This window comes from Salmo salar, chromosome 01 (assembly GCF_965601325.2).
Source record: "Salmo salar chromosome 01, fSalSal1, whole genome shotgun sequence".
Taxonomy (NCBI): Eukaryota; Metazoa; Chordata; class Actinopteri; order Salmoniformes; family Salmonidae; genus Salmo; species Salmo salar.
The window spans coordinates 146,359,897-146,374,766 of NC_138291.1; the positions used below are offsets into that span (position 1 = coordinate 146,359,897).

Sequence of the window (14,870 nt, forward strand, 5' to 3'; positions counted from 1 at the left end):
AACAAGTCAGAATGTGGTTCTCCGTTACATCAGGGCTGCCCAACTCTGTTCCTGCAGAGCTACCGTCCTGTTTGTTCCAACCCTAATCTAGCACACCCGATTCTAATAATTAAAGGTAGACTTTGGGCACAAAAAAAAAGTCCAACTCCGCCTCCTTCTCAATTTTCAAACAGAAATGGGGTGTGCCTTTGGTGATTCATCGTTGTGTTACTCTGGTCATGCGCACCGTGACCGACGTAGCTAGTTTGCTAGCTAAGCTAGCCAGTAACTCCTCCAGTATGTCATGACGTCATTTCACAGGATTTGTTTTTGGACAGAAGCTGTAGAGATCAGTAACAAATGGCACTTCTGTAGCCAAATATCTTATTCATCTTTGTTTTTCAGCATTAAAATGACCTGGTATGATGGTGAAATGATAAGTTATACAGTTTTAAAGACGTTATTTCTGCGCCCAAAGTCGACCTTTACCTTGGTTAATAAGCTGAATCAGGTTAGTTACCTACTGGGGTTGGAGAGAAAACCTACTGGAGGGTAAGCTCTCCAGGGACAGATTTGGGCAGCCTTGTGCTACACGACGGTTCCTCCCGTCTCCATCTCTCACCCTGTCCTTACCCACAAAGTATCCTATGAGAGTGCAGTGGAAGTAGGAGACGCGCCCCATGCGTCCAGGCGTGCCTGGTCCCCCCGCCTCCCCGCTGGCCTGCTTCTTGTAGTTGTCGTAGCGCAGCACGAAGCACAGCAGCAGCCCGGGCATCACGATGTCCCCAATCCCCAGCATGGAGAAGTGACTGCCTGTGGAACTGGAGGGAGAGAGGGATGAGATATAGGGAGGAAAAACACAGACAACCAAAACACGGTGAATGGCAGGTTGCAAAGAGGGTAATAAGGAGACAGCAGGAGGGGACAAAGCAGGACAGAGTGGGAGGAAATGCAAGCTTGAGTTTCAGAGCTCATAAGAACAGCTGTAGTGAATGCAGTTGGAGGTTTAAACATAGATCCACTCCCCACGGTGAGGCTGTGGTACCTGGGGAAGACCAGTTTGCCCGGCAGGGACAATCGGGGGACGTCGCGGCCCATCCCAGGGCCCAGGTGGAGCTTCCTGGAGAGCACGTCTAAGGGGTTGTCAGCTGGCTGGGTGGCCACCTTCACCATCACGTTGCTGTTGAAGATGTAGGCCGAGAAGAACACCTGCAGGGCAGACAGAGGAGTCATCTCCGGTGGCTCAAGCGATCCTTGGAAAATAGCCATGTTTGTAGTTCTGTCTGACATGTAGTCTAACCACGATAAAGGTGATAGAGATGGCATTTTAGGCTCCACCATAGTGTACAGCGGAGAAACGGCTACTGTCCTGTTAGTCGGATATTTCCACGCCATCTATGGTGTGCTGCTCTGTCCACCTCAAGAAACATAAGAGACCTGGAACAGCGGCACTCGCTGTACCTTACGTCTTCACACGTTTAGTAAGCTGCTTTGACAGTGGCTGAATCTCAAACTGAACATTTGGCCCCTAAGCCCTTTATTGGAGTGGCCCTTGTGTTCGATAGTGATCGCTCAAGTCTGCAGGTTTTGGGCAAAATTAGAATTGAGATGATAAGCACTCAATGTCACAACTGCCATAATTTGAAATCCAGTTGCAAGCAGAGTCCCCTGCGACTTGTCTTGTAGCATGACTCGATATGAAACATGGGCAGACACGCATACTCTGATAGACGGTGAGGAAGCTGTAAAAACTCTGTAGCTACTCATGCACAAAATATGTGGCAGTATATTGGTCGCAAGTGACTTCATGAGCCAATTTAGCTGGTTGCAGCCTGTCTGATGTTAGCTAGAGTCACTAACAAACAGGGTTGGAATGGAATTCAAACTAATGTTATGCAAGGATTTTAGCACCACTGCACAAGTAAACAGTGTGTAGTTCGGATGGGACATATTCACGATAGATGGACAGCTTGCTGATGAAGTTGTTGACCTATACTTAGCATTCCATACTTCGTCATTTACCAAAGCACCAATCGCTATACTGTAATTGAGTCAGCTGAGCCCTGTGGGCGCGATACTGCACTGACTCGGAGAAGGACAGTTGCTGCTTCATTAAAACTTGTTCGTTGTGATAAAATAATGTTCCTTAGTGTTGCACTAGCTGGTAAGCTTTGACATGGCCTGACTGGCCCAGGCTTAGCAAGAGAATAGACAGGTTTTCGTGCACATTTTCAAATGTCAGAAATACTGCGTCTTCAAGCACTGAACTCCTTAGCTAGATTTAAAATTGTGTGACTAAGACCTTGGCAAAAACGGCAGAAATAGTAATTATGTTGTTATTAGGTAACGTGCTGAGATTCATGGGAAGGAATTGCTGCCGAGGGCACTGAGTCAGCAGCGGATGCCACTCGATAAAGAGGTTTCCGAAGGGTTCAGTGGAGGTCTTGACGGCTCGACAAACTAGAGTTTGAGATGGACTCGATTGGCTCGTGAACGCACACGGTGTGTGATCGAGTGCTCAAAGTATTCAGTTTGAGATTCAGCCATTGTCTACAGCTGGGGTCCTTTGTGTCTGATGACTCATGTCCCTGCCTGTGTTTTAGTGGTTGTATTTGGGTCAGCTGGGTGGAGGGAGGGATGGGAGCAGCCATCTTACCCAGAACACGTCATAGATAAGCAGCCCTGATAGCAGCAGGCAAGACACCTTCAGACTGGGTAGCCGTACAAAGGCTATCATGGCCACACACAGCCCCATGGCCAGAGCTGAGGAGAGAGAGAGAGAATATCAGACTAATAAACACACAGCGCTGAGAGAAGGAGAAGAGAGAGACACAGCGCTGAGAGAGACCGGAATACCAGACGAACACACAGCTCAAAAAACTTGTAATGGAGCTGAGAGACATGAGATTAGAGAGAAACTAAAGGCAAACCTTACAATGGCAAGACAACGCCCCCTACCACACACAAACACAAGACAGTCATGACACACTGACATACCGTCCATGAGCAGCCAGTGTCCAGTGAGCACCCAGATCAGCACCAGCATGACAGAGAGGGAGAAGGAGAGGAGCTCGGCCAGAGTGAAGCGCCCACAGCAACCAAACGAGATCCTACAGGGGGGCAGAGAGAGAGAAATGGTTTATACACACTGGTCAAAACACAATCACTTCTCACTGGAAAATACATCACCTCTAAACGCAAGTCGATATGTACGGGGTCAAAAGTGTAGATACAGCCAATTTGAGTCAATGTCCTCAACACACCCACACACAGGGGTTCAGGTTGAAGAATTCCGATTAAGCTGGAATATTTGAAGGCCAGATGCTTCGCATTGTCAAACATAAAAAGGGGAATTAAAGACTTCACATTATTGGTTGTAGGCCATGGCAGCCTCTCAGCTTCCTTACTTGTTTTGTGGTGAGCAGGGTCTGGTCAAGTACTGGCACATTGGCAACAGGAGGAACGCAAACGCAATTGTCGCAAGAACTGAAGAGGAACAACATAGAGGAAGATCAATAAGAGAACGAGAAAGAAATAGCAGCCAGACAGTTTGTTGTTTCGTTCCATTGGTTTCAGTCAGTTTAGCAGAGTCAATCATTGTCATCATAACAATTAGTTGGGCGGTAGGTATCCAGATTGTCATACAGCCTCTGTACCCTAAAGGGGTATATAGTATTACTGAATGTGGACACTAGGGGCACTATTTAATAAAAACATTTGAATGTTTCTGCTGTAACCAAGACGCTTGATCTTGACATCTAGCCATTTAGCTAGCAAGTTAGCAAACCAAATGCATAGCTGGAGCCCTGAGCTGGCAATAATTTGACACATCTTAGACTTAACTTAGTTATAAGAAGTGGCATAGCCGCCCCCCCCCCGAAAACGATATTGAAAACCATACCGTCGGTATTTCGAAATATACCATTTATACCGTATACCGGGGTATTGCCCAAGCCTAATAAGAATTATGCAGAGAAAATGTTTCTGTTAAATCAATGCACCATATGACCCCATCAATATAACATCATGCTCTTAGGGAATATATACACGTCAGCTTGCCTTTAAGATGGGCAAGAAACTGCTCTGTGACATTAAGGCGCCTGTATGTGGCGTGTGACGGGTCAGGTACCTGCGGTGCAAATGGTGAAGACCACCTGGACAGAGTCGAAGAAGAAGAACATGACGAGCAGAGACACGGAGGCTCCTATGGGCAGGAACAGAGCCTGTGTGGAGTCTATGGTCTGAATACCTACAACACACAATACATGCACAAGTGAGAATGCTCAAACACACAGGGATTGAGAAAGACAAGTCACAGGCAGAGACAGGCACACACATTTCTGCATGTGCTGCATCTACAGCCTGTGTAACAGCAAACCAACCAACCACAAAATATACGGAATCCACGGTATGACGACTTCCAACTTATAAAAAAAAAAAAAAACACACACGCCCTGTATGTCTTATGTCTCACCAAATATGTGAGACTCACTGTTGTTTGTGTTGCCATTGTTGAAGGCCCCATTCGGGACAGGGTTACCATCCTTATCTTTTTCCTGGTTCTCACAGTCCATGTTTAATGATCTGCACAGGGAGAGATGGAGGGAAAGGTGGAGAGGTTGACTATCTGAAATAAAATCAAGCTTCTCACATTGCTATTCTGTCAAAGACTTGTTTTACAGTGACTGGATAGCTCATAGGCGCTCAATGTAATGGAAGTAACATGATAAAGATGAGACCCACAGTGACCAGTGTTGGCCCATCTGTGATGGAAGAGGGTTGGACAGGGTAGACTGACCTGAAGCTGCCATAGACTATGAGGAGGATGGAGATGAGGAAGGTGGACACCTGGCTGGAGTCGACCAGGGAGTACGCCCTATAGACAGAGAGAGAGAAAGATTTTAGATTCCATTTCCTCCACAGACTAGGTTTAAGTGTGGCCCGAAGGGCTGTTCTTATGCACATCGCAACGCGGAGTGCCTGGATACAGCCCTTTGCCGTGGTATATTGGCAATATACCACAAACATCCGAGGTGCCTTGTTGCTATTATAAAAATTGGTTACCAACTTAATTAGAGCAGTAAAAATAAAACAGGTCTGATATACCAAAGCATTCAGGGCTCAACCCACCCAGTATAATAGAGTAACCCATACTATACCTTCAGTGTTGCATACAGTGAGGGAAAAAAGTATTTGATCCCCTGCTGATTTTGTACGTTTGCCCACTGACAAAGAAATGATCAGTCTATAATTTTAATGGTAGGTTTATTTCAACAGTGAGAGACAGAATAACAAAAATCCAGAAAAACGCATGTCAAAAATTGATTTGCATTTTAATGAGGGAAATAAGTATTTGACCCCCTCTCAAATCAGAAAGATTTCTGGCTGCCAGGTGTCTTTTATACAGGTAACAAACTGAGATTAGGAGCACACTTAACCTGTTGGGGATAGGGGGCAGTATTTGCACGGCCGGATAAAAAACGTACCCGATTTAATCTGGTTACTACTCCTGCCCAGTAACTAGAATATGCATAATGATTTGGATAGAAAACACCCTAAAGTTTCTAAAACTGTTTGAATGGTGTCTGAGTATAACAGAACTCATTTGGCAGGCCAAAACCTGAGAAGATTCCAAACAGGAAGCGCTCTGACTATTTCTTGGCCTTCTTGATCATCTCTATCCAAAACAGGGGATCTCTGGCATAACGTGACATTTTCTAACGCTCCCATAGGCTCTCAGAAGGCGCCAGAAAGTTGAATGATGACTTTGCAGGCCATGGCTGAAAATCAGTAGCGCATTTGGATAGTGGTCGATCTGAGAACAATGAGACTGCGGCGCTCGTGCACAAGCCGACTCCATGTTTACTTTCTCTCTTTGAACGAAAACAACGACTCCCGGTCGGAATATTATCGCTTTTTTACGAGAAAAATCGCATAAAAATTGATTTTAAACAGCGTTTGACATGCTTCGAAGTACGGTAATGGAATATTTAGAATTTTTTGGTCACGAAACGCGCCGGGCGCGTCACCCTTCGGATAGTGTCTTGAACGCACAACAAAACGCCGCTATTCGGATATAACTATGGATTATTTGGAACCAAACCAACATTTGTTATTGAAGTAGAAGTCATGGGAGTGCATTCTGACGAAGAACAGCAAAGGTAATCCAATTTTTCTTATAGTAAATCTGAGTTTGGTGAGTACCACACTTGGTGGGTGTCAAAATAGCTAGCCTGTGATGGCCGGGCTATCTACTCAGAATATTGCAAAATGTGCCTTCACCGAAAAGCTATTTTAAAATTGGACATAGCGATTGCATAAAGGAGTTCTGTATCTATAATTCTTAAAATAATTGTTATGTTTTTTGTGAACGTTTATCGTGAGTAATTTAGTAAATTCACCGGAAGTGTTCGGTGGGAATGCTAGTCACATGCTAATGTAAAAAGCTGTTTTTTAATATAAATATGAACTTGATTGAACAAAACATGCATGTATTGTATAATATAATGTCCTAGGAGTGTCATCTGATGAAGATCATCAAAGGTTAGTGCTGCATTTAGCTGTGGTTTTGGTTTTTGTGACATATGCTAGCTTGAAAAATGGGTGTCTGATTATTTCTGTCTGGGTACTCTGCTGACATAATCTAATGTTTTGCTTTCGTTGTAAAGTCTTTTTGAAATCGGACAGTGTGGTAAGATTAACGAGAGTCTTGTCTTTAAAATGGTGTAAAAAAATAGTCATATGTTTGAGAAATTGAAGTAATAGCATTTCTAAGGTATTTGAATATCGCGCCACGGGATTCCACTGGCTGTTGAGTAGGTGGGACGCTAGCCCATAGAGGTTAAAGGGAGTGCTCCTAATCTCAGCTTGTTACCTGTATAAAAGACCTGTCCACAGAAGCAATCAGATTCCAAATTCTCCACCATGGCCAAGACCAAAGAGCTCTCCAAGGATGTCAGGGACAAGATTGTATACCTACACAAGGCTGGAATGGGCTACAAGACCATCGCCAAGCAGCTTGGTGAGAAGGTGACAACAGTTGGTGCGATTATTCGCAAATGGAAGAAACACAAAAGAACTGTCAATCTCCCTCAGCCTGGGGCTCCATGCAAGATCTCACCTCGTGGAGTTGCAATGATCATGAGAACGGTGAGGAATCAGCCCAGAACTACACTGGAGGATCTTGTCAATGACCTCAAGGCAGCTGGGACCATAGTCACCAAGAAAACAATTGGTAACACACTACGCCGTGAAGGACTGAAATCCTACAGCGCCCGCAAGTTCCCCCTGCTCAAGAAAGCACATATACATGCCCGTCTGAAGTTTGCCAATGAACATCTGAATGACTCAGAGGAACTCTGGGTGAAAGTGTTGTGGTCAGATGAGACCAAAATGGACCTCTTTGGCATCAACTCAACTCGCCGTGTTTGGAGGAGGAATGCTCAAACATGGAGGTGGAAACATTATGCTTTGGGGGTGTTTTTCTGCTAAGGGGACAGGACAACTTCACCGCATCAAAGGGACGATGGACGGGGCCATGTACCGTCAAATCTTGGGTGAGAACCTCCTTCCCTCAGCCAGGGCATTGAAAATGGGTCCCGGATGGGTATTCCAGCATGACAATGACCCAAAACACAGGGCCAAGGCAACAAAGGAGTGGCTCAAGAAGAAGCGCATTAAGGTCCTGGAGTGGCCTAGCCAGTCTCCAGACCTTAATCCCATAGAAAATCTGTGGAGGGAGGTGAAGGTTCGAGTTAACAAACGTCAGCCTCGAAACCTTAATGACTTGCAGAAGATCTGCAAAGAGGAGTGGGACAAAATCCCTCCAGAGATGTGTGCAAACCTGGTGGCCAACTACAAGAAACATCTGACCTGTGTCATTGCCAACAAGGGTTTTGCCACCAAGTACTAAGTCATGTTTTGCAGAGGGGTCAAATACTTATTTCCCTCATTAAAATGCAAATCATTTTATAACATTTTTGACATGTGTTTTTCTGGATTTTTTTGTTGTTATTCTGTCTCTCACTGTTCAAATAAACCTACCATTAAAATTATAGACTGATAATTTCTTTGTCAGTTGGCAAACGTACAAAATCAGCAGGGGATCAAATACTTTTTCCCCCCCTCACTGTATGTCAACAAAGCTTGACATTGGTCAGTTGTGTCATAAGACTATAATGAACATATTATTGAAGAGTATATTCCCATTTGGAATCCTGGTATTCATAATCCCTTTAGTCAAACCTTAAATGAAATCCCTTGACACCAAATCAATACATTTTCTTTCCTTCAGCAAGTAGAAAGGAACCTAAAAAAGGAGCGCGACATACTAGTTGCTATTCATACTCTGTGTTCCTAACAGATGTTTGTTTTTGGTTTGGAGGACTGAATGAAAGAGTCTTTGAAAAATACACAATCAAAGAGGAGAAACCGTAGCCTAACCCTTACTGGCATTAATCTAATGTATGTGTATGTTCGTCTTGTTCTAGCCACATTTATTTATGCAGTTCTTTGTGCAACAAACAAGTGAACGTACACAGATGGGGTGGGAATTACCAGGGACCTCACGATAGTACTACAATACGTAGGTGCCAAGATGTATTGCAATTTGATAAACAGACCAGTAGTGTGCGTTTCATTGAATCTTAATAGGGACACTGGCTATTCAATTGGGAAGGCTGTAGAAATAGCACAGGAAACATGTCAATGTCCCAGACAATTAAGACAGCTGACTAACAGGAAGGATGGTGGACCATCTGTGGCACGAGAGCTGCAGCACAGAGACACTTTTATGGATTTAACATTCTAAACCCACTAATCTGCAGCTTTAACCTTATCTGCCAGACATGGCCGGCTGACAACTTCTGGTTTCCTAGAGATACGCCTCGGTAGTAGCAGCTTGAGCGTGCCTAAAAAGCTCATACACAAGCTAAAAATGATCAAAAATACACAGGGTTACAAATCTGAGGAGCGCATGAATAAACAGAGAAAACACAAACAGATAGCTGTTCAAATGGGATGTAGACTGCCTACATTCATCTCAGCTTTGGGTACTGGGTCATGCTGATGGAAGGCTGAGAGAGAGAAATCATGACCGGTCAGGTTGAGAGAGAAATCATGACCGGTCAGGTATCTGGCACAGTAAACCTTACCCTACATGTGTTACCAGCTGTAATCAAATCTGTTGGTTTACATTAAAAGGTGTGGATGGGACCGGAGGCATGACCTCAGTGTTGTATGCCCATGGCAGGCTAATTATCACTGGTAAAGTTGTAGATCAACTAATAGGTGTCCCAGAGGGGGAGAGAGTCAGTGGAAGACATGTTCCACTTCCTGAGATGAAAAATAAATAAAAAAGGTTGCACCGGCAGGGCTCTACAGTACAACCATTTTACTTGCTTTTGTGCCTAAATATTTTGCTGTGCAACTTGGAACTTGTATTTAGGAACATCAATGCACCTAGAAAAATTAAAGAATTCCATCTTTAACATCTCAAATCTTTTTTCATTGTACTCCTTAACTGTATTTGTGCGCCTACATTTTTCAACCTAGGTGCACACGGTCCTTGTAAAAAGAAATTCAGCGTAGAGCACTGACAGGTTCATCTCTGGGGGGGTAAATAAGAGCATAATGGTTGCACTGTGCAACCCTGCCTTCATCGGAGAGGTGCCGGTTTGACCCCTGACCCGTCTCATGTCCGTCTGTAGCCAGCCCTGAGAGAGAAATGTTTTCTGGCGTGAAGAGGACACACCCCCAACAGAAACAGTAGTATGCATCCCATCGCCTGCCGTACGATAACTATGCATCCCATCGCCTGCCGTACGATAACTATGCATCCCATCGCCTGCCGTACGATAACTATGCATCCCATCGCCTGCCGTACGATAACTATGCATCCCATCGCCTGCCGTACGATAACTATGCATCCCATCGCCTGCCGTACGATAACTATGCATCCCATCGCCTGCCGTACGATAACTATGCATCCCATCGCCTGCCGTACGATAACTATGCATCCCATCGCCTGCCGTACGATAACTATGCATCCCATCGCCTGCCGTACGACTGCACTCCAACCCTTTAAATTACACCCCTGGATAAGTGTTAGGAAACACATGAAACGGCATCAATCATACATACTTATGAGCTGTGAAGCGTAAACTTGCAAGGTAACGCGTCAATCACTACCATAACAAATCACAGGGCAAACTAAAAGCTAATGGATTGCCCTGTTGACAAACAAACATTCTCTCAAACACGCTGGAGAGAAATGTTCCTTAGCCCATCAATGGGCCTGACTGACATCTTTTCAAACCAGGAGATGCAAAATCCACTTCTTCCATAAAATATTCAGATGCAGAGGGGATCTGCATCACCACGCACTAGAGATGACCCCATTTAGTTGACTGGACAATTGTTTGGTCGATAGGCAGTTGGTCGACCAAGATTTTTAGTCAAGCAGTCAAAAATCAACACATTATTATTATTATTATTATTTTTTTAATGGCACACGAGACACCTGTCTGATTCAGCACCTGTCTGATTCAGCACCTGTCTGATTCAGCACCTGTCTGAGTGGACTAATCCATTGGAGGCCGCGGGGATGGCACACCAGTAGTAGGACTACATTTACAGTTCATTTCTACAATCTCTAATCTACAATGTTTGTTTGGTTACGGTAATTATGTTACTGCATTCAAAATATTATTAGTCTTACCGTTCTCATTGTAGGAGTGGACATGACATTTGCAGAGGGCACAACCAATGCTACACTTCTGAGAAACAGGTTGATTTATTTCATTCAATTTATGAGTGGTCATGCTCGGGTCCGGTGGAATTTAAATTTTTTTTTTTTTTTTTTAAATAGGCCTACCTGATTCCTTGCACCAATAGCGGTGTCTGTTAGTTTTCCGTGCCAGTGAGCTCCTGAGGGCCCAGAATATTTTAAACAAAGATGTAAAGTTTGCTAGCACTAGCTTCAGGTGGAACCAAGTTGATACAATGTTTCAAGTTCCTTAACCTGTTATGGCTAGGGGGCAGTATTTTCACGGCCGGATAAAAAAAAGTACCCAATTTAATCTGATTATTACTCTTGCCCAGAAACTAGAATATGCATATAATTATTAGCTTTGGATAGAAAACACTCCAAAGTTTCTAAAACTGTTTGAATGGTGTCTGTGAATATAACAGAAGTCATTTGGCAGGCCAAAACCTGAGAAGATTCTGTACAGGAAGTACCCTGTCTGACCATTTCTTGGCCTTCTTGATTATCTCTATCCAATACAGGGGATCTCTGCTGTTACGTGACACTTCCTACGGCTCCCATGGGCTCTCAGAAGGCGGCAAAAAGCTGAATGATATCGAGGCAGCCCCTGGCTGAAAAACATTAGCGCGTTTGGATAGTGGCCAGTCACAGTACTATGAGACTCAGGCTCGTGCACGAGGGGATCCCATGCTTTTATTTTCTCTTTTGTACGTAAACACGCTTTCCCGGTCGGAATATTATCGCTTTTTTACGAGAAAAATGGCATAAAAATTGATTTTAAACAGCGGTTGACATGCTTCGAAGTACGGTAATGGAATATTTAGATTTTTTTTTGTCACGAAATGCGTCGTGCGCGTGACCCTTATTTACACTTCGGATAGTGTCTTGAACGCACGAACAAAACGCCGGTATTTGGATATAACTATGGATTATTTTGAACCAAACCAACATTTGTTATTGAAGTAGCAGTCCTGGGCGTGCATTCTGACGAAGAACACCAAAGGTAATCAAACTTTTCTAATAGTAAATCGTTGTTTGGTCAGGGCTAAACTTGGTGGGTGTCTAAATAGCTAGCCGTGACGGCTGGGCTATCTACTCAGAATATTGCAAAATGTGCTTTCACCGAAAAGCTATTTTAAAATCGGACACCTCGATTGCACAAAGGAGTTCTGTATCTATAATTCTTAAAATAATTGTTTTTTGTGAACGTTTATCGTGAGTAAATTTAGTAAATTCACCGGAGGTTTGCGGGGGGTATGCTAGTTCTGAACGTCACATGCTAATGTAAAAAGCTGTTTTTTGATATAAATATGAACTTGATTGAACAAAACATGCATGTATTGTATAACATAATGTCCTAGGTGTGTCATCTGATGAAGATCATCAAAGGTTAGTGCTGCATTTAGCTGTGGTTTTGTTTTTTGTGACATATGCTAGCTTGAAAAATGGGTGTCTGATTATTTCTGGCTGGGTACTCTGCTGACATAATCTAATATTTTGCTTTCGCTGTAAAGCCTTTTTGAAATTGGACAGTGTGGTTAGATAAAGGAGAGTCTTGTCTTTAAAATGCTGTAAAATAGTCATATGTTTGAAAAATGGAAGTTTTTGTATTTTTGAGGAATTTGTAATTCGCGCCACGCCTATCATTGGATATTGGAGGAGGTGTTCCGCTAGCGGAACGTCTAGATGTAAGAGGTTAAAAAAAGACAGGCTGTTTAGTCAATTTGATTTCTAGGATTTAATTATTATTTTTTTAAAGTCAGGATATTGTCTACCAGCAGGCTACAAGGTTTATTTATTAGCTTTATGTAGGCTATTTTTACGTATTGGCAATAGGAGTTACTATGGGGACCCATGCCTAATCTTCTCAGTCTCCTGAGGGGGAAAGATGTTGTCATGCCCTCTTAACGACTGTCTTGGTGCATTTGGACCATGATAGTTTGTTGATGATGTGGACACCAAGGAACCTGGAGCTCTCAACCTGCTCCACTACAGCCCGTCGATGGTAATGGGGGCCTGTTCGGCCCTGCTTTTCCTGTAGTCCACGATCAGCTCCTTTGTCTTGCTCACATTGCAGGAGAGGTTGTCCTGGTACCACACAGCCAGGTCTCTGACCTCTCTATAGGCTGTCTCGTCGTTGATCAGGCCTACCACTGTTGTGTCGTCAGCAAACTTGATGGTGTTGGAGTCGTGCTTGGCCACGCAGTCGTGGGTGAACAGGGAGTACAGGAGGGGACTAAGCATGTTGAGGATCAGCGTGGCATGTGTTGTTGCCTACCCTTACCACCTGGGGGTGGCCTGTCAGGAAGTCCAGGATCCAGTTGTAGACAGAGGTGTTTAGTCCCAGAGTCCTTAGCTTAGTGATGAGCTTTGTGGGCACTATGGGGTTGAACACTGAGCTGTAGTCAATGAACAGCATTCTCACGTATGTGTTCCTTTTGTCCAGGTGGGAAAGGGCAGTGTGGAGTCCGATTGAGATTGCAGCATCTGTGGATCTGTTGGGGCGATATCCGAATTGGAGTGGGTGTAGGGTTTCCGGGATGATGGTGTTGATGTGAGGAAAATATATACAGTACCAGTCAAAAGTATGGACACACCTACTAATGCAAGGGTTTTCCATTATTTGTTACAATAGAGCTGTTCTTGCCATAATATGGACCTGGTCTAACCAAATAGAGCCATCTTCTGTATACCACCCTGACCTTGTCACAACTGATTGGCTCAAACACATTAAGGAAAGAAATTCAACAAATTAACTTTAAACAAGGAACACTTGTTCATTGAAATGCATTCCAGGTGACTACCTCATGAAGCTGGTTGAGAGAATGTCAAGAGTGTGCAAAGCTATCATCAAGGCAAAGGGTGGCTACTTTGAAGAATCTCAAATATTTGTTTTACACTTTTTGGTTAACACAATTCCATAGTTTAATGTCTTCTCTGTTATTCTACAATGTAGAAAATAGTAACAATAAAGAAACTCATTCAAGGGTTTAAGTGCCCAAACTTTTGACTGGTACTGCATATACCGTTGAAGTCAGAAGTCTACATACACCTTAGCCAAATAAACTGAGTTGAAATGTTTCACAATTCCTGACATTTAATCCTAGTAAAAAAAATTCCCTGGTCTTAGGTCAGTTAGGATCACCACTTTATTTTAAGAATGTGAAATGTCAGAATAATAGTAGAGAATGATTCAGTTCAGCTTTTATTTCTTTCATCACATTCCCAGTGGGTCAGAAGTTTACATACACAATTAGTATTTGGTAGCATTGCCTTTAAATTGTTTAACTTGGGTCAAATGTTTTGGGTAGCCTTCCACAATAAGTTGGGTGAATTTTGGTCCATTCCTCCTGGCAGAGCTGGTGTAACTGAGTCAGGTTTGTAGGCATCCTTGCTCGCACACACTTTTTCAGTTCTGCCCACAAATGTTCTAATGGGATTGAGGTCAGAGTTTTGTGATGGCCACTCCAATACCTTGACTTTGTTGCTATTTTGCCACAACTTAAGAAATATGCTTGGGGTCATTGTCCATTTGGAAGACCCATTTGTGACCAAGCTTTAACTTCCTGACTGATGTCTTGAGATGTTGCTTCAATATATCCACATGATGCCATCTATTTTGTGAAGTGCACCAGTCCCTCCTGCAGCAAAGCACCTCCACAACATGATGCTGCCACCCCGTGCTTCACGGTTGGGATGGTGTTCTTTGGCTTGCAAGCCTCCCCTTTTTCCCTCCAAAAATAACAATGGTCATTATGACCAAACAGTTCTAATTTTGTTTCACCAGACCAGAGGACATTTCTCCAAAAAGTACGATCTTTGTCCCCATGTGCAGTTGCAAACTGTAGTCTGTCTTTTTTATGGCGGGTTTGGAGCAATGGCTTCTTTGCTGAGCGGTCTTTTAGGTTGTCGCTATAGGACTCGTTTTACTGTGAATATTGATACTTTTGTACCTGTTCCCTCCAGCATCTTCACAAGGTCCTTCGCTGTTTTTCTGGGATTGATTTGCACTTTTAGCACCAAAGTACGCTCCTCTCTAGGAGACAGAACACGTCTCCTTCTTGAGCGGTATGACGGCTGTGTGGTCCCATGGTGTTCATTCTTGCATACTATTGTTTGTACAGAT

General features: G+C 43.7%; 1 protein-coding gene across 4 annotated transcripts in view; it reads right to left on the reverse strand.

The window, feature by feature from the left end:
* The window catches only part of sppl3 (signal peptide peptidase 3), a 29,554-nt gene that overhangs the window by 5,614 nt on the left and 9,070 nt on the right, over nt 1–14,870 (reverse strand). The window contains exons 2-9 of one of the 4 annotated variants that reach the window (XM_014131576.3): nt 4,778–4,855; nt 4,472–4,563; nt 4,109–4,228; nt 3,387–3,465; nt 2,977–3,092; nt 2,636–2,742; nt 1,025–1,188; nt 613–800 (exon numbers count right to left, since the gene is read on the reverse strand). In XM_014131576.3, the coding sequence (XP_013987051.1) occupies nt 613–800; nt 1,025–1,188; nt 2,636–2,742; nt 2,977–3,092; nt 3,387–3,465; nt 4,109–4,228; nt 4,472–4,563; nt 4,778–4,855 (944 nt within the window). Of the gene's footprint in view, nt 1–612; nt 801–1,024; nt 1,189–2,635; nt 2,743–2,976; nt 3,093–3,386; nt 3,466–4,108; nt 4,229–4,453; nt 4,564–4,777; nt 4,856–14,870 lie in introns of all 4 variants that reach the window. The other 3 variants (XM_014131586.3, XM_014131560.3, XM_014131567.3) reach the window with 3 other exon arrangements.